Source organism: Cebus imitator, unplaced genomic scaffold (genome assembly GCF_001604975.1).
Source record: "Cebus imitator isolate Cc_AM_T3 unplaced genomic scaffold, Cebus_imitator-1.0 Scaffold17, whole genome shotgun sequence".
Classification (NCBI taxonomy): domain Eukaryota; kingdom Metazoa; phylum Chordata; class Mammalia; order Primates; family Cebidae; genus Cebus; species Cebus imitator.
This window is the reverse complement of record NW_016107332.1, coordinates 3,480,679-3,505,109: the sequence shown is the minus strand read 5'-3', so window position 1 is coordinate 3,505,109 and position 24,431 is coordinate 3,480,679. Positions and strand designations below refer to the sequence as shown.

At 39.1% G+C, this 24,431-nt stretch overlaps 1 protein-coding gene across 8 annotated transcripts in view; it reads left to right on the top strand.

Moving 5' to 3' along the window:
* Positions 1–24,431, top strand: part of CFI (complement factor I) — a 62,777-nt gene that overhangs the window by 13,576 nt on the left and 24,770 nt on the right. For 6 of the 8 annotated variants that reach the window (XM_037731868.1, XM_017509593.2, XM_017509605.2 and 3 more), the window contains exons 2-4: positions 6,569–6,622; positions 12,420–12,699; positions 14,612–14,765. In XM_037731868.1, the coding sequence (XP_037587796.1) occupies positions 6,602–6,622; positions 12,420–12,699; positions 14,612–14,765 (455 nt within the window). In that variant the 5' untranslated portion in view covers positions 6,569–6,601. The remainder of the gene's footprint in view (positions 1–6,568; positions 6,623–12,419; positions 12,700–14,611; positions 14,766–24,431) is intronic. The other 2 variants (XM_017509614.1, XM_017509621.2) reach the window with 1 other exon arrangement.

Genomic DNA, 24,431 nt, shown 5'->3' with positions numbered 1-24,431 from the left:
ATGATCTCAGCTCACTGCAGCTGGTTCAAGTGATTCTCATGCCTCAGCCTCCCGAGTAGCTGGGATTACAGGCGTGCACCACTACCCTCAGCTAATTTTTGTATTTTTAGTAGAGACAGGGTTTCACCATGTTGCACAGGCTAGTGTTGAACTCCTGACCTCAGATGATCTGCCGTTAGCTTCCCAAAGTTCTGGGATAGCAGGCATGAGCCACCATGCCTGACCAGAAATAGACAAGAATATAATATTGGTTGGATGCTTCAATACTCCATTTTTTATAGTGAATAGAAGGTCAATAAGGAATAGAGAACTTGAACAGTACTTTAAGCCCAGTAGACGTAATAACTAGACATATATGTAACTCTGTATTCAATAGTAACAGAGTACACATTTTTCTCAAGTGCATGTGGAACAATTTCTAAGATAGACATTTGTAAGACTTTTTGTCAGAAAATGAGTCTTAATATATTTTTAAAATATTGAAATTATACAAAGTAGCTTCTCTAACCACAATGGAATAAGACTGGAACCAATAACAGAAAGAAAATTGTAAAATTTACAAATATGTAGAAATTAAACAACACATTCTTAAGCCACTAATGGTCAAATAAGAAATCACAAGGGAAATTGTGAATACTTAAGAGATAAATGAAAACAAAACACAACATACCAAAACATATGATATGCAGCGTTAAAGAGAAATGTATAGCAGTAAATGCCTACATTAAAAAAGAATAGACAGCCCAGAAATAAGACTGCACACCTATAACTATTTGATCTTCTACAGATCTGACAAAAAGAAGCAATGGGAAAAGGAGTCCCTATTCAATAAATGGTGCTGGGATAACTGGCTAGCCATATGCAGAAAGTTGAAACTGGAACCCCTTCCTTAGACCATGTACAAAAATTAATTCAAGATACATTTTAAAAAAATTAAACGTAATACCTAAAACTATGAAAATCCTGGAAGACAACGTAGGCAATATTATTCTGGACATAGGAATGAGCAAAGATTTCATGATGAAGATACCAAAAGCAATCACAACAAAAGCCAAAATTTACAAATGGGATCAAATTAAACTAAAGAGCCTCTGCACAGCAAAAGAAATTATCAACAGAGTGAACAGACAACCTACAAAGCGGGAGAAAATTTTTGCAAACTATGCATCTCACAAAAGTCTAATATCTAGTGTCTATGAGGAACTTCAACTAATTTACATGAAAAAAAACATTAAAAAGTAGGCAAAGGACATGAACAGACACTCTCCAAAAGAATACTTATGTGCACCAACAATCATATGGAAAAAAGCCCAACATCAATGGTCATTAGAGAAATGCAAATGAAAACCACAATGAAATACCATCTCACACCAGTCAGAATAGCTACTATTAAAAAGTCAAAAAATGACAGATGCTGGTGAGGTTGCAGAGAAAAAGGAATGATTATACATATTTAGTGATAGTGTAAATTAGCTTAACCATTGTGGAACACAGTGTGGCAATTCCTCAAAGACCTAAAAAGAGAAATTCCATTCAACTCAGCAATCCCACCACTGGGTATATACCTAAAGGAACACAAATTGTTCTATCATAAAGATACATGCACACATAAGTTCATTGCAGCACTATTCACAATAGCAAAGACATGGAATCACCTTAAATGCCCATCAATGGTAGACTGGATAAAGAAAATGTGGTACATATACACCATGGAATACAATTCAGCCATAAAAAAGAACAAGATTACGTCCTTTGCAGGAACATGGATGGAGCTAGAGGCCATTTCCTCAATAAACAAATACAGGAACAGAAAACCAAATACCACATATTCTCATTTATAAGTGGAGGCTAAATTAAGAGAACACATGGACACATAGAGGGAACAACACACACTGGGGCCTATCAGAAGATGGAGGGTGGGAGGAGGAAGAGCATCAGGAAGAATAACTAATGGGTACTAGGCTTAATACCTGGGTGATAAAATAGTCTGCACAACAGACCCCCATGACACAAGTTTACATATATAACAAACCTGTACATGTACTTCTGAACTTAAAAGTTTTAAAAAACAGTAAAGATTTCAAATTGATAACCTAACTTTACAACTTAAGAATCACAACTTCTTTAGAAAAAGGAAGAGCAAACTAAACTCAAAGCTAGCAAAAGAAATGAAATAATAAAGATTAGAGACAAAAAATATATAGTAAGATGGTAGAATCAATGAAATCACAAGTTGGTTCTTTGGAAATAGCCACAAAATTGTCAGACCTTAGCTAAACTGAAAAAGAAAAAAAAATAGAAGATACAAGTAACCAAAATTAGAAGTGAAATTGTAGATACTACTGCTGTTCTTACAGAAATAGAATGATAAGAGAACACAGCCAGGCTTGGTGGCTCACGCTTGTAATCCCATCACTTTGGGAGGCCAAGGTGGGCAGATCACCTGAGGTCAGGAGTTGGAGTTCAAGACCAGCCTGATCAACATGGAGAAACCCCATCTCTACCAAAAATACAAAATTAGCCAGGCATGGTGGCACATGCTTGTTTTCCCAGCTACTCAATAGGCTGAGGCAGGAGAATTGCTTGAACCTGGGAGGCAGAGATTGTGGCGAGCTGAGATCTTGCCATTGCACTCCACCTGGGCAACAAGAGCGAAACTCCATCTCAAAAAAAGAAAAAAAAGGAGAATGCTATGAGCAACTATGTCAGCAAATTAGATAACCTAGATAAATTAATAAATTCCTAGAAACACACAAATCACCAAAACTAATTAAAGAAGTAATAGAAGATCTGAACAGACCTATAACAAGTGAAGGTATTAAGTCAGTAATTTTAAAATTTCCCAAAAAGGAACTATCTATAACCAAATGGCTTCACTAGTGAATTCTACCAAACATAAAAAGAGAGTTAACACTAATTTTTCTCAAACACTTTCAAAAGGTAGAAGACCTACCTATGCATTCTGTGAGGCCAATATTATCATAATACCAAAGTCAAAGTTACCACAAGAAAAGTTGCAAAATAGAGATAAAGGCTATCTTCACACCATATCAAAAACTCCCAAAGATTTCCAGTATTCTTAATTTATTTGTGTAGATCCAGATTTCTCTCTGTGATAATTTTCCTTCTGCTTGAAAGAATTTAAGAAAAATTTTCTTGTGCAGATATGCTGCTAGCTAATTCTTTCAGCTTTTGTGTGTCTTAAAAGGTTATTCTTTTGCCTAAGTTTTTGAATGATATTTTTGCTGGTTGCCAGTATTCTCTTTCAGGACTTTAAAAATGTTGCTGCATTGTCTTCTCATTTGCATTATTAATGAGAAATGTCATACTCATCTTTGTTTCCCTGTACATAGTCTGTCTTTTTTCTTTGACTCTTTTGGAGATTTTCTTTTCGTTTTTGGTTTCTGAGTAATTTGCGTATGATGTATTTGGTGGAGTTTCCTTCATGTTTCTCCTGCTTAGGGTTCATTCCCCATTTGTTGGGTCTGTGTGTTTATAGCTTTCTCAAATTTGGATAAATTTCAGTTATTATTTCTTCAAATATGGTTTTTGTTCCCTCATTTTGTCCTCTTTTTTTTGGAGACTCCAATTTCAGATCTGCTAGAAGTTGCCCTGCAGTTCATTTATATTCTATTCTTTATTTTTTTCGAGACAAGAGTCTTGCTCTATCACCCAGGCTGGAGTACAATGGCATGATCTCTGCTCACAACCTCCACCTCCTGGGTTCAAGTGATTCTCCTGCCTCAGCCTCCAGAGTAGCTGGGATTACAGGCACACACCACCACTCCTAGCTAGTTTTTTGTATTTTTAGTAGAGATGGGCTTTCATCATATCAGCCAGGCTGGTCTCGAACTCCTGACCTTGCAATCTCCCCACCTCAGCCTCCCAAAGTGCTGGAATTATAGGCATGAGCCACTGTGCCCAGCCATTTTTTTTTATTATTTTTTAAAATTTTATTGTAGATCGTTTTCATTGATATGTCTTTAAGTTTCCCAGTCTTTTCTTCTGCAATGCCTTATTTGTTTTTGGCTTCATCAAGTGTATTGTAGTTTTGCTCCCTAGGAGTTCAGTTTAGATCTTTTTATATCATCTGTGTCTCTATTTTTGAACATGTGGAATACAGTTATAATAACTTTTTAAATCTCTCTGCCTGTTAATGCTAACATCTGTTTTTGAATTCTAGGTAAGTTTCAATTGCCTGTTTTTTTCTCCTTATCATGGGTCATATTTTGTGATTTCTCTGCATGCCCTACTATTTTGTATTAAATGTCAAATACGAATTTTGCCTTGTTGGATGCTGTTCGTATTGTAGTATGTATTTTAAATTTAATTTTTAAAAAGTTTACAGATTTGATTATGTATCTGAATTTCCATTTTAAAATATTCACTGTTTGCATTGTCATCATAATTCATTATTCCTTTCATTTTATGATTTTTGCTAAAATAATTTCTGGTATGAGGATGTTTTAAAAGTGTCTGTGCTGTGTGAAAAATATACTAGACTTGCCATTAGTCAGTAGACAAGCAATTTTTGCCAGTCATATTCCAGATAAAATGCTGGTTTCTTTAATGTATAAGCAGTTACTACAAAAAAAAAAAAAAAAGAAAAAAGTATAATTACATCAGTGAAAGATATGGTTAGCATGTGAAGAAAGAAGAAAAATCTCTCTTAAAATTTGAGCATACTGAAGATGCTCAACTTCACTTGTAGGAAAAAATGCAAGTAAAAGTTTGCTCTGGTAACATTTTTACATATCAAATTGGCAAAGATCAAAAAGAGTAATAATATATACTCTGTAGTCAAGAGTATGGAAACTAGGTATTCTCATATATTGATGATGAGAATGAAATTTAAAACAACCTTTGTAGAGCAAAATTAGCCAGTATCTTTCAGGATATTAAAATTACTGATTTCTTTGATTCAGCAATTTCACTTCCAGGGAAGTATCTGGCAGATATACTAGGCATATGTGAGAAATGATGTGTATTATTTAAGGATATTAATCATAGCATTATTTATAATAGCAAAACATTAGACACTATCTAAATGCTCTTTGGGGGCTGGTTATAGGGTCACTAGATACAAATGCACTGATGTTGGGGTGCAGAATGGAGAGTTACATGGGCTCATATATACATTCATGATCTCTGAAAGACTCATAAAGAGCTGTTAAATGGTTACCTCTGAAGTGGGGCCTGAGTGGATTGAGAGGATAAGGCAAGTAAGGGAACATAACTTTTACAGGCACATTTTTGAACCTGTTTGAACATTTCTCTATGTTTCCTATTAAAAAAAAATCCATTAAAAACTTAGACAAAACTTTAGCCATCTCGCATTCATTATGAATAAAACAAGACCAGTTAAGTAGACAACTGGTTTTATTTTTAATCTCTGAGACAAAATAATGAAGTGGATCCCAAAACAATATTTCCAGTTTTTAGAGACTAAAAAATAGCACTCAAGAATCCATCCTACCTGACTACAGCATACAGCATCTTCCCACAATTCGCAACAACATTCTGATTCTGGAAAAAGAAGGGTATTTATTTTTAAAATAAAAACAAAAGACAACAAATTATCAAATTTCTTATGTGAATTGGAACAACTCATTCATAGGTATTATCAGAGAAACATGAACTCCTTATTTTTTAATCTGAATAGAATGGTTGCTGGTTTGAAGGGTGTCTGTGGCATCACTTTATATCAAAAGCAGGGCTGCTCCCAGGTACAATGCAAAATGGGCAGCTCAAAGGAGAGAAAAAAGTGAAGGAAAAATTGCTAGTAAAGACCGTGATGGGGAGAACTAAGGCCATAGGGGACCTAAAACTCTTTCAATGGAAAGGTTTCTGATAGGGTTGTTAACTCTTGGGATCCAAGTTGCTTATTCTCTTCTGGAAGAAAGACAATATTTATATTGTTGACAATTTTTGAAAGTTTTCCAGCTTTTTTCTCAGTGTTTTCCAGGGAAATTGTCATTGTACCAGTTGGTTAATGCCATAATAACAAAAGCACCACATAATCTCAGTCATATACAACTTTAGTATAAAAGTCTGTAGGTCAGTGGGGAGTCAGCTGACCTATGGGTTCTTCTTTTTGTGTCTGTGCTAGCCTGGTCATGCTCTTCTCCTAGCTATGGCAGAGAAACACAAGGACAAACCCAGTTGCACAAGTACTTTCCAAGCATCTTTCAAAGAACAGGGAAATATACCCTGTCCCCAGTAAAGCATACAGTAAAGAACTAGGATGAAATGAGGATAGAACAAGGGGCGTTATAGGCAATCTACCAAAATCATCATCATACTCACATTTATACAGGATCTTAAATGTTTGTGTTTCCCATGTATTTTCATCTGATCCTCACAGTATCTTTGTGTGAACATTATTTTTATTTTCTACATTTTATATAAGAGAGTACAGGATCAGAATGATAGTCAGTCATCCAAGATCATACAACTAATTAGCAATAAAAGGGGAACATTCCGATTATACCCAGAAGAAAGAGAAAGGGGTGGACTTTTCCTTGCTTTAATCAAAGTTGATCATCTTTTTAAATTTGTTTGTTTATAGGCTAAATATGGAACAGACAGACAAAACAGGGCAATGAAGAAACCTGAGGATAAGGTATGTAGCTATATACTGGGTTGATAAGGTTCAGAAAGAGGAGGTTGTTTTATTTCTTGTTTTCTAATGAACAACGATCTAAAATTGTTTCATTGGTCTCCCGCCTAGAGAAAAAAAGATAAAGTTTATGTAATAATTGCTATTTCACTGCAAATACCAAAGAAAGAATTTTTAGGCTGGATGTGGTGGCACATATCTATAATCCTGGCACTTAGGAAGGCCGAGGCGGGCAGATCACGAGGTCAAGAGATCAAGACAAGCCTGGCCAATGTGGTGAAACCCTGTCTCTACTAAAAATACCAAAATAAGCCTGGCATGGTTGCGTGCACCTGTAATCCCAACTACCCAGGAGGCTAAGGCAGGAGAATCGCTTGAACCCATGAGGCGGAGGTTGCAGTGAGCTGAGATCGCACCACTGCACTCCAGCCTGGGCAACAAAACCGAGACTCCATCTCAAAAAAAAAGAGTTGCCTTACATACTTCCTTGAAAGAATCATATATATGTATATATATATATATATATATGTATATTGAGATGGAGTCTCGCTCTTGTTGCCCAGGTTGGAGTGCAGTGGTGCTATCTGGGCTCACTGCAACCTCTGCCTCCCAGGTCCTGGCTCAAGTCTCCTGAGTAGCTGGGATTACAGGCATGCACCACCACACCAGCTCTACAAAAAAAAATTCAAAAGCAAAATGTAACTGGGCATGGTAGCATTTGCCTGTAGTCCTAGCTACTCAGGAGACTGAGGCAGGATGATCACTTGAGCCTACGAGTTTAGGGTTACAGTGAGCTATGATCATACCGCCGTTCTCCAGCTTAGGCAACAGAGTGAGACTGTCTCAAAAAAAAAAAAAAAAAAGAGAGATGATTAGATTCACCACTCCATCTTACACCACCCAAAACACACATAATACTAGTTGTTATTTTAATATCTGTTATTGTGGGAGAGATAGAAATGACAGTCACTATAGTTTCAATGATGATTTAAATAATTTTTCTTATTAACCATACTAGCATTTACATTCAAAAGATAGATGTACATAAACATATGAGGCATACCCACATCATTTATATTTTGTCTTCAGGCAAAGCCTGGTGTACACATGCATTTATAAACCTCTTTAATAACATCCTCAAAGATCATTAGTCCATATTTTGGCAGCCACTGTTCTGGACATTGAGATACATGTGACTTACCAATTCTTTTAAATTAAAGCTGCTATCATCCTGTTTTAGACAGTGTGTAAATAAACAGTACTCTTGCAATGCCCAGCTATTGTCCAACAGTGATTTTCTGTCTCTTTGTTGATTAATATTGCCCTTGTTAACAGCCACTGTGTTGGTGTTATCCTTTACCACCCATCTGAAATTTAAAATGGTAATGTTATCATAAAGTTGCTTCCAACTTGCATGGGAATGGCTGTGACTATGAAAAAAAAAAAACTTACAATAGGAACTTACAATAGGAAATTGTAAATATAGGAAACTGCTTAATTTCTAAGATGAACTTTGCCATGCTCTGATTGCTTCTCCTACCCCCTCCTTAACCTTGTTTCAACCATTTCCCAACTCTCCCTCTTAAAAATGCAATCCCTCCCATTCTGTTAGATTCCTCCCCTTAGCCTGTAATCATGATGAAATCTCTTCTATCCTAATGAAAACAAAACCCTTTCTTTACTCTGTGGCCCTTTATGCTACTGAGAGAAGGTGTCCTCTTTCCGGGTCCACAAGGGGGCATAGTTTTCAGGGCAGGAACTTCCTAGCGCCATACCCCACTCCCGTCTCTCTCCATCTGGGAGATTTAACGTTTACCTTTGAATTTCGCGGGCGCACCAGAAGAAACTAATCACCCCAGTGGAGTTCTAAGGAACTCCTTTCATTGGCCTGGGATCTTAGAGGTGGGTGTTCCTCCCAGGTGAAAAGTCCCCTTCTTCCACACCCCTTCGGACTCCATGTTTGGATCCCCTTCCATGAACAATCCCTTCGTGGAAGCGGTTTTCCTCTATCCTGGATTTTCTCTCTGGAGTCCCCTTCCACTCTCTCGTGGAAGCCTGTCTTCTCCTCCTAAACTCCATCTCTCTCTATTCCCTTCCACTCAGCGTGGAAGCTGCTTTCCTCTCCTGGATTCCATCTTTCTGTATTCTCTCACTTAGTGTGAGAGTTAGCTGTTTCTCTCTCCTTCTCCTGTTTCTCTCTCTCTAAATAAATAAATCACTTTCTACAAATACTTTTGGGTCTGGCATTTACTGCTCACTGTGCCATGGTCCCCTCTCTCATTCTTGAGAGGGCAGGAGACCCAGAACCTGGAGAAACGTCCTCTCAGAGGAGCTGAGGGCACCCTGAAGCCCTGTATTACACTACTGTCTCATCAAATGTTCTCCTCCTTTAAAGCCTAGCACTTAATCGTCTACTCCTTTTTTTTTTTTTTTTTTTTTTTTGAGTTGGGGTCTCGCTGTCACCTAGGCTGGAGTGCAGTGGTGTGATCTCACCTGACTGCAACTTCCACTTCCCTGATTCAAGCAATTCCCCTGCCTTAGCCTCCCGAGTAGCTGGGATTACAGGCACATGCCAACATGCCTGGCTAATTTTTTTTTTTTTTTTTTTTTTGTATTTTTGGTAGAGATGGGATTTCACCATGTTGGCCAGACTGGTCTCAAACTCCTGACCTCAGGCAATCTGCCCGCCTCGGCCTCCCAAAGTGCTGGGATTACAGACAAGAGCCACCGCAGCCTGCCCGGCTAATTTTTTGTTGTTGTTTTAGTAGAGACAGAGTTTCACCATGCTGGCCAGGCTGGTCTTGAATTCCTGACCTCATGATCCACCTGCCTTGACCTCCCAAAGTGCTGGGATTACAGGTGTGAGCCACTGCACCCAGCCCCAATCTTCTACTTCTCTACTGAAAGCATAAGGATATCTGACCTTACTTAAAATGAAAAACACCCTTATCACAAGGGGCAAGCACTTTTAAATCTTTGATCTTTCTTCTGCTGTTTACAACAGATTTCTCAGTGACATGTTCATACAACCATTTCTTTCAACATAGCCACTCCTTCTTCAGGGGTACTAGGTGCCCTAGTTCCTAAGCCTTTCTGGGGTTCTCTGGGGCTTAGCTTTCAGTTCTCTGCTAAATCCATTACCACTAGCCCATCTGTTTTCTAGTTTCTAACATTTTGATATCTTATGTCCTGCAGTCGTCTCTCCATTCTCTTTGATCTTATTGTTTATGCCCTTTAAAAAAATTCCTTAATTCTCAATTTAACAGAGCTTGGAGAAGAGACAAGATGTCACTCCTTCCTTCCTTCCTCCCTCCCTCCCTCCCTTCCTTTCTTCCTTCCTTCCTTCCTCTCTCTTTCTCTCTCTCTCTTTCTTTTTTTCTCTCTTTCTTTCTTTCACTTTTTTTTGGTCTGTGTTCATGTCCTCATGTCTAAATGGCAAAACCAGTCAAACTTTTTTGTTTTTTAAGACAGAGTCTTGCTTTGTTAAGCGGAGTGCAATAGTGCGATCTCCGCTCACTGCAAACTCCACCTCCCAGGTTCAAGTGATTCTCCTGCTTCGGCCTCCTAAGTAGCTGGGATTATAGGTGCCACCACGCCCGGCTAATATTTGTACTTTTAGTAGAGATGGGGTTTTGCCATGTTGGCCAGGCTTGTCTCAAACTCCTGGCCTTAAGTGATCTGCCTGCCTCAACCTCCCAAAGTGCTGGGATTACAGGCATGAGTCACTTTGCCTGGCCAAAACCAGTCAAGCTTCTATTTCTACTCCCTCACCTCCTATTCCAGCTTCAAATCACCAATGTGTGATGTCCCATTTCCTTAAAGTTTCAGTTTAATTACATGGCATTTAGCATAAGTGACTCCATTTTGGTTTGGTCTGTTGGGCTTGGTGCAGGAGTGCTGTTCAAAAAAATGTCTACCCATAATTTTATGTAACAGAGTGAGTAACGCCTCCACCACAGGCAATGAGGATGGAAGGTGCTGCTGCTTCTCTTCATTGTGAAAGGGCTTCCTATAGGTTCCCGTGGAATGCTTAGCATAGTGTTCCCTAAAGTCTGAGGAGGCAAAAGAACTGGTATTTGACCCATACCTGAAAGGAATAAGAACCCAAGGCCGGAAGTGCCTGGTGGCAGAGAAAAGAGAGATGGCTGTGTTGGAGCAAGCCCTGTTTCAATGGCAGGAAGCCGGGCAGACAACAGACAGGTATGGGCCCTCAGGAGGGAATGATCCTGGGAACCATCAGAAATAGGATGTTTGCCCAAGACCTTGTCTCCCTGCCAAGGGTAAGCAACCTCAGCAGAAAGGAGCTATTACTGTTGGATACTGGAGCTAAAAAGACATGGACCATTAGCAGCCAGCTGGAGGAGAAGCACTCCCAGCATTGCGTGAGTTAACATCAAATGTTCCCAGTAGTGCAGTCTCCAGAGAACCTCATAGTACCTCACAAGAGAAAGTCGGCTCTACCCCCAACCTCACAAAGGCTAGCTCTCAGCCGTAAGAATCAGATGGCACCCAGCTGCTGTCCCTTTCTTCCTCTCCTGAGAGGCAGAAAGCGTGACCTGAAAGCTGTGGAATGGAGGAGAACTGAGAAAGAACCCATCACACACCCTGGAAGCAAGTCTCAGCTGGGAGGAAAGAGAGGCTTTCACCTGACATGAAGACAGCTTCAGTGGTTCCACAGCACTAGACATTGTCATTGCTATTTAGTGACTATTCCTGGGAGTAAACATCCTTTAATTTTTCTGTTTTTGTTTAAATCTAAGAGTGACTGAAAAAGTTGTGACACTTCCCAAAGTTTATATCCAAAGATCATGGGGAATGAGATTTCAGAAAGGATTTAAAGGAATAAAGGTAGAAAAAAATCAAGTTGCTTTCTACTTGCATATCTCACCCAATGAGAGTATCATTGTTTCAATAAAATGTCTCTGCTGTCACGACACTTGCAGGCTGGTCAGTGGAAGATACAGGAGAGAAATTATTACAAAAATTCCAACTCTAATAAGTGCCAAAAAGAGATACGTGGAACTATGAAACGTGTAACTGGCATATTTCATTCTAGATCACTGTATCGAAAGCCAGTTTCCAAATGATCAATTTGTCATTGTGTGTGTGTGTGTGTGTGTGTGTGTGTGTGTGTGTGTGTGTGTAGCTGTTTGTAAAGCTACTGAAAAGTAAGTTACAGGACTTTGACAACCTTTCCAAACGTTTGCATGGTTTTAATTAGCTTCTTTGTCTTTATAATGGCATTTAAAGACTGATTTCTGTCTGCCCAGCGTGATGGTTTGCAGTTGCAGGGCACTGAGGAAGGAGCAGGGCTCACTGCGGGCAGCAGGGGAGACCAGAGGACAGGAGGCGCATCCTTAGAGGAAGCTCTGGGGTGCAGGAAGAGAACACTGGCTTTTCTTCGCAAATTGACATTCGATTCAATTGGCCTGTTCCCAGCCCTCATATTATTTCCACTGGAGCCCTGCAGAGTAATAATAGCTCTCATAAAGTTCATGCCTAGTACCTGCCAATCATTACACACATGGTATTTCTAGTCTTGCAAAATAGGAGATACTATCTCCATTTTACAGATGAGGAAATTCACATTTCAACAGGGTCACGTGCCCCGGGCCATATAACAGTAAGTGCCAAAACTGGGTCTAGAAGCCAGGTTTGTGTGATTCTTAAAGCCATCAGACCACACCACCCTCATCTGTACTGTGGGCTGTATCTGTTTTGCTCTTTTCCTTCACTTACTCATCTTCAAACAGGAGTCTTTAGTTTGTTGCTAAGTTAATGTTTATTTTGCATTTTACAGGTCTCTTTAACATTGCATACGTCTCAAGAGGAACTGGTGGAGAAAAAGTGCTTAACAAAAAAATATACTCACCTCTCCTGCAATAAAGTCTTCTGCCAGCCATGGCAGAAATGCATTGAGGGCACCTGTATTTGTAAACTACCATATCAATGCCCAAAGAATGGCACTGTGGTGTGTGCAACTAACGGGAGAAACTTCCCAACATACTGTCAACTAAAGAGTTTGGAATGTCTTCGTCCAGGGACAAAGTTTTTAAATAATGGAACATGCACAGCTGAAGGTAGCAAAAGCCTAGTTTTCAAGTCATTCTGTGATATAAGAGACTATTTGTATGCCATGCTTTCTATCAGAAAATAATTCTCTTGTGTATATTATGACAACTCAAAATTCTTTTCTAGGCTCTCAATGATAATTGGGGTAATCACGAAAGAAATCAGGGGTCACCTGAATCCAGCCAGCCTTTGAGTGCCGAGCGTGGGATGCTGACTCCAGACCTTCCCTTCAGTGCTTGTGCCACTCTCTGCTGCCCAGCCCTTTAGAATTGTCCCCACCCTCACTTCTACTTGGTTAATGGGATTATTCCCAGGGCCATCAAACTGGTTCAGAACCCAGTGAAAAGTCTTCAAGTAAGGTTGATACTCACATATAGGCTAGTCAAGCCTCGGTCCCCCTGTGGCTCCAGTGATTTCTTTCAACATCCATCCCCCCACCTCCCAACCCTTTCCCCGAGCTCTGACCCTATTGTCTCTAAATATTCAAGGGGTGCTTGAGCCACTGCTGACCTGGGACATACTCCAACCTAGCAAACCCAGATGTCAGAGGAGAGAGCATGTCTACAGCCCCTCCAGGTGCTTCATGTGCTTGTGCCCATGAGGAGGCTGGTGCCCTCAGATTCAGATTAGTGGGCAGCTATGATTAGGGATTTCACTGTCAGTCCAATTGAGTTTCAAGTCCCTCCAAACCCCGCCTTGGTTGTTGACAAGTTGTGAGACCTCACTGGACTCCAGTTTCCTCTTCTGAAAAATGTGAATAATAGAAGTTTCTAAGTGGAACAGTTCTTGTGAAACTTAAATAAAACATGTATGCAGGGCTCTTCACACAGTGCTTGGCATGCAGAAAGTACTTGTTACATTTTATGTATGACAGCAAAGCTTGGGCTCATTATCTTCTGATATCAAGTTGTTATGGACACTTCACAGCCATAGAAACGCTTAAAACATCCTTTTTAAAGGCACCATGACATATACCACCTCACAGCAGCCTGTATGTTTGTGAGATGCTGAGCCAAGATGTTGAGATACTGTGGAAAAGGAGGAAGACAGCTCCCTGTTTGAGCTCGTCTGTAATCCCTGTTGGAAAGGAGAAAGGCAATGGTGGAGGTTATTTCATCAGTGTCAGACTTTTCTTCTCTTGAGGCATTAAATGCCTTAAATATATGAGAGTACATAAACCCTTTCTACGTTTTTACATTTTCACTGTTGGGCTTACTTTTGACAGCATGAACTTTGGAGTGAGATCAATTGAATGGGTTCCAAATCCTGGCTTCATCACTTGGGCCGTGAACTTAACTTTCCCTAGATTTAGGTTCTTCATGTGTAAAAATGAGAATAAACATAGGCTTAATCCTCATAGTGTTGATGTGAGGATTTAATGATCCTCTATAGAACCAAATAGCACAGCTACTGACTCATAGTAAGCGCTCTTAACATAATTGCTTACTATTACTGTTAAAATTGTCATGATGTTCAAAGTTCACTTGAAATTAAGTACATTATTATTATTTTTTTTTCCATTTATTTATTTTATTACATTTTAGGTTTTGGGGTACATGTGAAGAACATGCAAGATTGTTGCATAGGTACACACGTGGCAGTGTGATTTGCTGCCTTCCTCCCCATCACCTACATCTGGCATCCCTCCCCTTGCTATCTCTCCCCAACCCCGCACCCCCCATCATCCCTCCCCTATTTCCCCACAACTGACCCCAGTGTGTAGTGCTCCCCTCCCTGTGTCCATGTGTTCTCATTGTTCAACACCCGTCTATGAGTGAGAACATGCGGTGTTTGATCTTCTGCTCTTCTGTCAGTTTGCTGAGAATGATGGTTCCCAGTACATTATTTTTAAAGACTTTTAATTAAAAGAGAAAAAGTGAATGGCTACCTATTGCTCATTATTATTTTTTTTAATTTTAGGAAAGTTTAGTGTTTCCTTGAAGTATGGCAGTACAGATTCAGAGGGAATAGTTGAAGTAAAACTTGTGGACCAAGATAAGACAATGTTCATATGCAAAAGTAGCTGGACCATGAGGGAAGCCAACGTGGTCTGCCTTGACCTTGGATTTCAACAGTGAGTGCTTGTATCAGTGGATTTTCTTATGGTTGATTTCATTGCTCTGTTTGCTTTTTGATTACCTAATCTTTCTGTGTATTAATTTCCACATATATAACCTAAGAAAATGAACAATGTGCATCATAGCATTGTTATGAGGAAGAAGTGCATTCGTGTTTACCCAGCCCTTGGAACCCTGATGACCACAGAGCATGGATAATAAAGCTATTGGAGTATCTGGATGTGAATCCTTCAGTGATTCTGAGAGTCACAAACACATTCATTTCTGTTTGTCTCTACTCATCTATAATTATGTACACTTTTTCACACCCAGTGTAGTTTATATACTGGGTATGAGTATAGTTTATAGTAACTATATAAACTATACTTGTGTTTATATAGTGATTATAAAATATATAGTTTTAGTATAAACTATACAGCTAGTATAAGTTTATGGTATAGTTTATACTTCACATAGTATAAACTACATAGTTTATATATAACTGGTATAGTTTAAAGTTTATATAGTTATATTTATAGTATAGTTTATATATGCCTTTTCTCTTTTTTCCTCGATCAACCTTCTAGAGGTTTGTCTATTTAATTGGTCTTTTTGATTTTTATATTTTAAAATGGTCTTTTGTTTCTTTATTTTCTACTTCAATAATCTTTGCTGTAATTTTTTACTTTCCCTTCTTATCCCTATTGTATTTTTTCTGATTTCTTGAGTTGAATACTTGGCCTGACCATTTTCAATTTTTCTTACTTTCCTAACATAAATATTTAAGGTTCAACATTTCCCTCTAGGTAATGTTTGATTTGCATGCCATCAGCCTTCATAAATGGTATTTTATTTATTGTTTGCTTCAAAATATCTTCTTACTTTCAATATAATTTCTTCTTTGCTCCATGTATAATTTAGAAGTTTTCTTATAATATTTGTTTTAATTAATATATTAGTTTGCTTTTGGTTAACTTTGTGTTATTGATTTTCTGTTTAATTGCATTGTGGTCAGAGAATATCCCTGTATAATAACAATTTTTAAAAATATTTGTTGAGACTTGTTTTGTGACAGAGTATTTTTCAGATGCTCCAAGTGCAGGGTTCTAAATAATAGGTATATTATTTATTATTAATAGAATTAGCAAAGTTGATAGCTGCTTTGTTTAGATCTTTTTCTATTTCTTTACTTTCAATCTTTCTATATCTTTAGATTTTAAGCATGTTCCTTATAAAAGGCACACATCTAAATTTGTTTTAATTCAGGATTACAATCACTGTTAACTGAAGAGTTTTGTCCATTTACATTATTGTAATTACTTATATTGTTGAATTTATTTTTCCTCTTGTTTTTAGGCTTATTATTTACCCTACTTTTTGAGTGCTTTTGTCTTTTTTCCTTTTCTAATTTCTACCAAAGATTTTTTTTAATCTTTCCTCTTTTTCACTTGTAGTTGGTTTGAAAATTATGCATTATATTCCTTTTTTTTTTCCTTTTTTAAATTATACTTTAAGTTCTGGGGTACATGTGCAGAATGTGCAGACTTGTTACACAGGTATACATGTGCCATGGTGGTTTGCTGCATCCATCACCCTGTCACCTACATTAGATATTTCTCCTAATGTTAGCCCTCTCCAATCCCCTCACCTGTTGCTATCCCTCCCCTAACCCCCACATCTCCCGACAGGCCCCAGTATATGATGTTCCCCTCCCTGTGTCCATGTGTTCTCATTGTTCAATACCCACTTATGAGTGAGAACATGCAGTGCTTGGTTTTCTGTTCCTGTGTCAGTTTTCTGAGAATAATGGTTTCCATCTTCATCCATGTCCCTGCAGAGGACATGAACTCATCCTTTTTTATGGTTGCATAGTGTTCCATGGTATATATGTGCCACATTTTCTTTATCCAGTCTATCTTTGATGGGCATTTGGGTTGGTTCCAAGTCTACAGGACCACAATAAACATATGTGTGCATGTGTCTTTTTTATAATTTTTGAGACAAAGCAAGACTCTGTCTCTACACACCAGGCTGGAGTACAGTAGCATGATCTCGGCTTACTGCAACCTCTGCCTCCTGAGTTCAAGCAATTCTCCTGCCTCAGCCTCCCAAGTAGCTGGGACTACAGGTGTGCACCACCACATTCAGCTAATTTTTGTATTTTAGTAGAGATGGGGTTTCACCATGTTGGCCAGGATGGTCTCGATCTCTTGACCTTGTGATCTGCCCACTGTGGCCTCCCAAAGTGCTTGGGATTACAGGCGTGAGCCACCACACCCAGCCACATGTGTCTTTGTAGTAGAATGATTTATAATGCTTTGTGTATATACCCAGTAATGTGATTGCTGGGTCAAATGGTGTTTCTGGCTCTGGATCCTAGAGGAATTGCCACACTGTCTTCCACAATGGTTGAACTAATTTACACCTCTCCAACCTCCATGTCCTCTCCAGCATCTGTTGCCTCCTGACTTTTTAATGATTGCCATTCTAACTGGCATGAGATGGTATCTCAATGTGGTTTTGGTTTGCATTTCTCTAATGACAAGTGATGATGAGCTTTTTTTTCATATGTTTGTTGGCTGCATAAATGTCTTTTTTTGAGAAATGTCTGTTCATATCCTTTGCCCACTTTTTCATGGGATTGTTTCTGTCTTGTAAATTTGTTTAAGTTCTCTGTAGATTCTGGTTATTAGCCCTTTATCAAATGGGCAGATTACAACAATTTTTTCCTATTCTGTTAGTTGCCAGTTCACTTTAATGATAATATATTTTGCTGTGCAGAAGCTCTTTAATTTAATTAGATCCCATTTGTCTATTTTGGCTTTTGTTGCCATTGTTTTTGGTGTTTTAGTCATGAAGTACTTGCCTATGCCTATGCCTATGCCCTGAATGGTATTGCCTAGATTTTCTTCCAGGATTTTTATGGTGTTAAGTTGTGTGTTTAAATCTTTAATCTATCTGAAGTTAATTTTTGTATAAGGTGTAAGGAAGGGATCCAGTTTCAGTTTTCTGCATATGGCTAGCCAGTTTTCCCAACACCATTTATTAAATAGGGAAACTTTTTCCCATTGTTTGTTTTTGTCAGGTTTGTCAAAGATCAGATGGTTGTAGATGTGTCATGTTACTTCCAAGGCCTCTGTTCTGTTCCATTGGTCTATATCTCTGTTTTGGTAGTAGTACCATGCTGCTTTGATTACTGTAGCTTTGTAGTATAGTTTGAAGTCAGGTGGTGTGATGCCTCCAGCTTTATTTTGTTGTTGTTGTTGTTGTTTTGTTTTCAGTTTTGTTTTTTGTTTAGGATTGTCTTGGCTATATAGGCTCTCTTTTTGTTCCATGTGAAGTTTAAGGTGGTTTTCTCCAATTCTTTGAAGAAAGTCAATGGTAGCTTGATGGGGATAGCATTGAATCTATAAATTACTTTGAGCAGTATGGCCATTTTCACAATATTGATTCTTCCTAACCATGAGCATGGAATGTTTTTCCATTTGTTTGTATCCTCTCTTATTTCTTTGAGCAGTGGTTTGTAGTTCTCCTTGAAGAGGTCCTTCACATTCCTTGTTAGTTGTATTCCTAGGTATTTTATTCACTTTGTAGCAATTGTGAATGGGAGTTCACTCATGATTTGGCTCTCTGTTTGTCTGTTATTGGTGTATAGGAATGCTTGTGATTTTTACACATTGATTTTGTTCCTGAGACTTTGCTGAAGTTGGTTATCAGCTTAAGGAGATTTTGGGCTGAGATGATGGGGTCTTCTAAATATACAATCATATTGTCTAATAGAGACAATTTGACTTCCTCTTTTCCTAATTGAATACCCTTTATTTCTTTTTCTTGCCTGATGACTTCAGCCAGAACTTCCAATACTATGTTGAGTATGAGTGGTGAGAGAGGGCATCCTTGTCTTATGCTAGTTTTCAGAAGGAATGCTTCCAGTTTTTGCCCATTCAGTATGATATTGGCTGTGGGTTTGTCATAAATACCTTTTATTATTTTGAGATAACGTTCCATCGATACCTAGTTTATTGAGAGTTTTTAGCATGAAGGGCTGTTGAATTTTGTTGAAGGTCTTCTCTGTGTCTATTGAGATAATCATGTGGTTTTTGTCTTTGGTTCTGTTTTTGATGGATTACATTTATAGATTTGTGTATGTTGAACCAGATTTGCATCCCCAGGATGAAGCCAATTTGATCGTGATGAATAAGATTTTTGATGTGCTGTTGGATTCGGTTTGCCAGCTTTTTACTGAAGATTTTAACATCAATGTTCATCATGGATATTGGCTTGAAACCTTCTTCAGTTGTGTCTCTGCAAGGTTTTGGTATCAGGATAATGTTAGTCTCATAAAAAGAGTTAGGGTGGATTCCCTCTTTTTGTATTGTTTGGAATAGTTTCAGAAAGAATGGCACCAGCTCTTCTTTGTACCTCTGGTGGAATTCGACTGTGAACCCGTCTGGTCCTGGACTTTTTTTGGTTGGTAGGTTATTAATTGCTTCCTCAACTTCAGCCGTTGTTATTGGTCTATTCAGGGATTCAACTTCTTCTTGGTTTAGTCTTGGGAGGATATAAGTGTCCAGGAATTTATCCATTTCTTCTTGACTTACTGGTTTATGTGCATAGAGGTGTTTGTAGTAATCTCTGATGGTAGTTTGTATTTCTGTGGGATCGGTGGTGATATCCCCTTTATTGTTTTTTATTGCATCTATTTGATTCTTCTCTCTTTTCTTTTTTATTAATCTGGCTAGTGGTCTATTTTGTTGACCTTTTCAAAAAAACAGCTCCTTGATTTATTGATTTTTTGAAGGGCTTCTTTGTATCTCTGTCTCCTTCAGTTCTGCACTGATCTTAGTTATTTCCTGTCTTCTGCTAGCTTTTGAGTTTGTTTGGTCTTGCTCCTCTAGTTCTTTTAGTTGTGACACTAGGGTGTCAATTTTAGATCTTTCCTTGCTTCTCATGTGGGCATGTAGTGCTACAAATTTCCTTCTAGACACTGCTTTAAATGTATCTCAGAGATTCTGGTACGTTGTGTCTTCGTTCTCATTTGGTTTCAAAGAACATCCTTATTTCTGCCTTCATTTCATTATTTATCCAGTAGTCTTTCAGGAGCAGGTTGTTCAGTTTCCATGTAGTTGTGCATTTTTGAGTGACTTTCTTAATCCTGAGTTCAAATTTGATTGCACTGTGGTCTGAGTGAATTTTTGTTATGATTTCCATTCTTTTGCATTTGCTGAGGAGTGATTTACTTCCAATTATGTGGTCAATTTTAAAGTAAGTGTGATGTGGTGCTGAGAAGAATGTATATTCTGTGGATTTGGGGTGGAGTGTTCTGTAGATGTCTATTAGGTCTGCTTGGTCCAGATCTGAGTTCAAATCCTGGATTTCCTTGTTAATTTTCTGTCTCGTTGATTTGTCTAATATGAACAGTGGCGTGTTAAAGTCTCCCACTATTATTGTGTGGGAGTCTAAGTCTCTTTGTAGGTCTTAAGAACTTGCTTTATGTATCTGGGTGCTCCTGTATTGGGTGCATATATGTTTAGGATCGTTAGCTCTTCCTGTTGCATTGATCCCTTTGCTATTATGTAATGCCCTTCTTTGTCTCTTTTGATCTTTGTTGGCTTAAAGTCTTTTTTATCAGAGACTAGGAATGCAACCCCTGCTTTTTTTTCTCTCTCTCTCTCCATTTGCTTGGTAAATCTTCCTCCATCCCTTTATTTTGACCCTATGTGTGTCTTTGCACATGAGATGGGTCTCCTGAATACAGCACACCGATGAGCCTTGACTCTTTATCCAATTTGCCAATCTGTTTTTTAATTGAGGCATTTAGCCCATTTACATTTAAGGTTAATATTGCTATGTGTGAATTTGATCCTGCCATTTTGATGCTATCTCGTTATTTTGCCCATTAGTTCATGCAGTTTCTTCATAGTGTCAACAGTCTTTACAATTTGGTATGCTTTTGCAGTGGCTGGTACTGGTTTTTTTCATTTTTGTGTTTCATGCTTCCTTCAGGAGCTCTTGTAAGGCTGTCCTGGTGGTGATGAAATCTCTCAGCAGTTGCTTGTCCGTAAAGGATTTTATTTCTCCTTCACTTATGAAGCTTAGTTTGGCAGGGTATGAAATTCTGGGTTGAAAATTCTTTTCTTTAAGGGTGTTAAATATAGGTCCCCACTGTCTTCTGGCTTGTAGGGTTCTGCCAAGAGATCCACTATGAGTCTGATGGGCTTCCTTTTGTGACCAACCTGATCTTTCTCTCTGGCTGCCTTTAGCATTTTTTCCTTCAGTTCAACCCTGGTGAATCTGACGATTACGTGCCTTGGGGTTGCTCTTCTTGAGGAATATCTTTGAGGTGTTCTCCGTATTTCCTGAATTTGAATGTTGGCCTGCCTTGCTAGGTTGGGGAATTTCTCCTGGATTATATCCTGAAGAGTGTTTTCCAGCTTGGATTCATTCTCCCCATCACATTCAGGTACACTGATCAGACATAGATTTGGTCTTTTCACATAATCCCATATTTCTTGGAAGGTTTGTTCATTTCTTTTCACTCTTATTTCTCTAATCTTGCCTTATCTTTTTATTTCATTGAGTTGATCTTCAGTCTCTGATATCTTTTCTTCTGCTTGATTGAGTCAGCTATTGAAACTTGTGTATGCTCCACAAAGTTCTCATGCTGTGTTTTTCAGCTCCATCAAGTTGTTTATGTTCTTCTCTACACTGGTTATTCCCGTTAGCATTTCATCTAGCCTTTTTTCAAGGTTCTTAGTTTGCTTGCATTGGATTAAAACATGCTCCTTTAGCTCCATAAAGTTTGTTATTACCCACCTTCTGAAGCCTGCTTCTGTCTATTTGTCAAACTCATTCTCTGTCCAGTTTTGTTCCCTTGCTGGTGAGGAGTTGTGATCCCTTTGAGGAGAAGAGGCATTCTGGTTTTTGGCAATTTCAGCCTTTTTGTGCTGGTTTCTTCCCATCTTTGTGGATTTATCTACCTTTGGTCTTTGAAGTTTTTGACTTTTGGATAGGGTCTATGAGTGGACATCCTTTCTGTTGATGCTGAAGCTATTTCTTTCTGTTTTTTAGTTTTCCTTCTAACAGTCAGGCCCCTGTGCTGCTGGACTGCTGGAGGTCCACTCCAGACCCTGCTTGCCTGGAAATCACCCATGGGGGCTACAAACCAGCTAAGATTGCTGCCTGTTCCTTCCTGTGGTAGCTTTGTCCCAGATGGGTATTTGCCAGATGTCAGCCAGAGCTCTCCTGTATATGGTGTCTATTATTCATGATAAATGGGAGCCAGGGAGCCACTTGAGCAGTCAGTCTGTCCCTTATCAGAGCTCAGGTGCTGTGCTCTGAGCTTGGTTGGTCCCTTCCGAATTGCTGCGCAGGGACGTTTAAGTGTGCTGAAACCGGACCCACACTACCCCTTTTCCCAGGTGCTCTGTCCCAGGAAGGTGGGGGCTTTATTTATAAGTCCCTGACAGTCTGCTGCCTTTTTTCAGAGATGCCCTACCCAGCAAGAAAGGAGTCTAGTCACTCTGCCTGTAGAGGCTTTGCTGAGCTGCCTTGGGCTCTGCCTGGTTATTGTGTAAACTTCCCATTGTCTTTGTTTACACAGGCAAGTTTAGAACCACCTGCCCCAGCCTCAGTAATGGTGGATGCCCCTCCCTCCACGTCCCAGGTCAAGCTCAGACTGCTGTGCTGGCTGTGAGAATTTCAAGCCAGTGGATCTTAGCTTGGCGGTTTTTGTTGGGGGTGGGACCCGCCAAGCCTGATCAGTTGGCTCCCTGGCTTCAATCCCCTTTTTTTCAGGGGAATGAGTGTTTCTGTCTCTGCTGCGGCTACCACGGCTGCCCAGTTTTGTGCTGGAAACTCAGGGCACTGGTGTTGTAGGCACCAGAGGGAATCTCCTGGTCTGTGGGTTGTGAAGACCAAGGGAAAAGCGCAGTGTCTAATCCAGAGTGCCAGAGTGTCCAGAAAAGTCCCTAATGGCTTCCCTTGGCTAGGAGAGGGAGTTCTCTGGCTCCTGTGCTTCCAAATGAGGCAATGCCCCATCCTGCTTCGGTTTGCCCTACTTGAGCTACTCCCACTGTCTAGTCCCAATGAGATGAACCTGGTACCTCGTTTGGAAATGTGAAGACCACTCAATTTCTGGATTGCTCTCACTGGGAGCTGCAGACCGGCGCTGTTCTATTTGGCCATCTTAGCGGGAGTCCATATTTCTATTTCTTTAGTTACCTTTGAATTTATACCATAAATCCTTGATTTAGGAAGTCTTCACCTTCTTCAGTAATAATAGAAGAAATGTAATTAGCCCATGAAGTTTCCAGTATTTAGTTTCACCTTATTTTTCTATATCCCAGAAGTTAATCACTATGATGGTATAATAAGCCATTATTTTACTGTTAAGTCATTGCTTACTCAGATTTACTTAATGTTTACCAACTTCTTGGTTTGCCCCTTCTTGTATTTTGCCCCTTATTTCTAGATTCAGTTTTCTTCTTCTTAAAGCACATCTGCTAGTAGTTCATTAGTGAGAGTCTCTTATATTGTGAAATTGAGCCATAGACTATTCCTGAGTTTCATCAGTTTGTTACCTGCAACTTATGGTTCAGCCTACTGGCAGATTTTCTTAGTATTTGATTTCTCAGCATTTTGCTCTTGTATTTTACATAAACTCATGAACAGACATCTCTAATTTTAACCAGTACAGGTTTCTCTTACTTCCTTAAGAACTCATTGAGGAAAAAGATGACATTTTATATAGTATTTTTAGATATTTTTAGGATGGTAGATTTTTCAGATTATTAACCTATAAGATTGCCTCAAATGGTTCTTGTTGGTTCTCATGGCATGGATTCATGATTTGAAATAATTAAAAATACCCTCCTTGTTCTCTTTTTGCCTTTTATCCTAGTTAGTCTATCTAATATTTATATTGTTATTACTGTTCTATTTTTGTTTCCATATACCTGATGGACCTTCACTCAATTTTTAATTTTTAACCTATTTTCCCCATTTGCTTCTAGAGAGAAGCAAGGAGCAATTGAAAGTCCTAGAAGAGCCTGGGCACGATGGCTGAAGCCTCTAATCCTAGCACTTTGGGAGGCCGAGGTGGGCAGATCACGAGGTCAAGAGATGGAGACCATCCTGGCCAACATGGTGAAACTCGTCTCCACTAAAAATACAAAAATTAGCTGGGCTTGGTGGTGCGTCCCTGCAGTCCCAGCTACTTGGGAGGCTGAAGCAGAAGACTCGCTTGAACCTGGGAAGCAGAGGTTCCAGTGAGCTGGGATCGTACCACTGCACTCCAGCCTGGCAACAGACCAAGAATCCATCTCAAAAAAAAAAAGAAAGTCCTAGAAGAATAGTTCACTGTAAATCATCATCTTTAGGATGATAGGTCACTGAGGCAGCCTCTTCTCACGAATTGAACAAATTGAGAAGTCTAAGCAGTGGCATACAGATGCCAGAATATCACCTGAATACTGTCAAGGCTGAAGTGAAAATATAGCTTACTGTAAAGCAAAATTGACCTACAGGAATTAAACTAGCCTAACCTCCCAAGTCTTAGGCAATAATGGAATCACCCAGCCAAAGTTTACAGCATGGGGCAGGCAAAGGAAAAGATGGAATTTTTTTTTTTTTTTTGAGACGGAGTCTCACTCTGTCACCAGCCTGGAGTGCAGTGGCGCGAT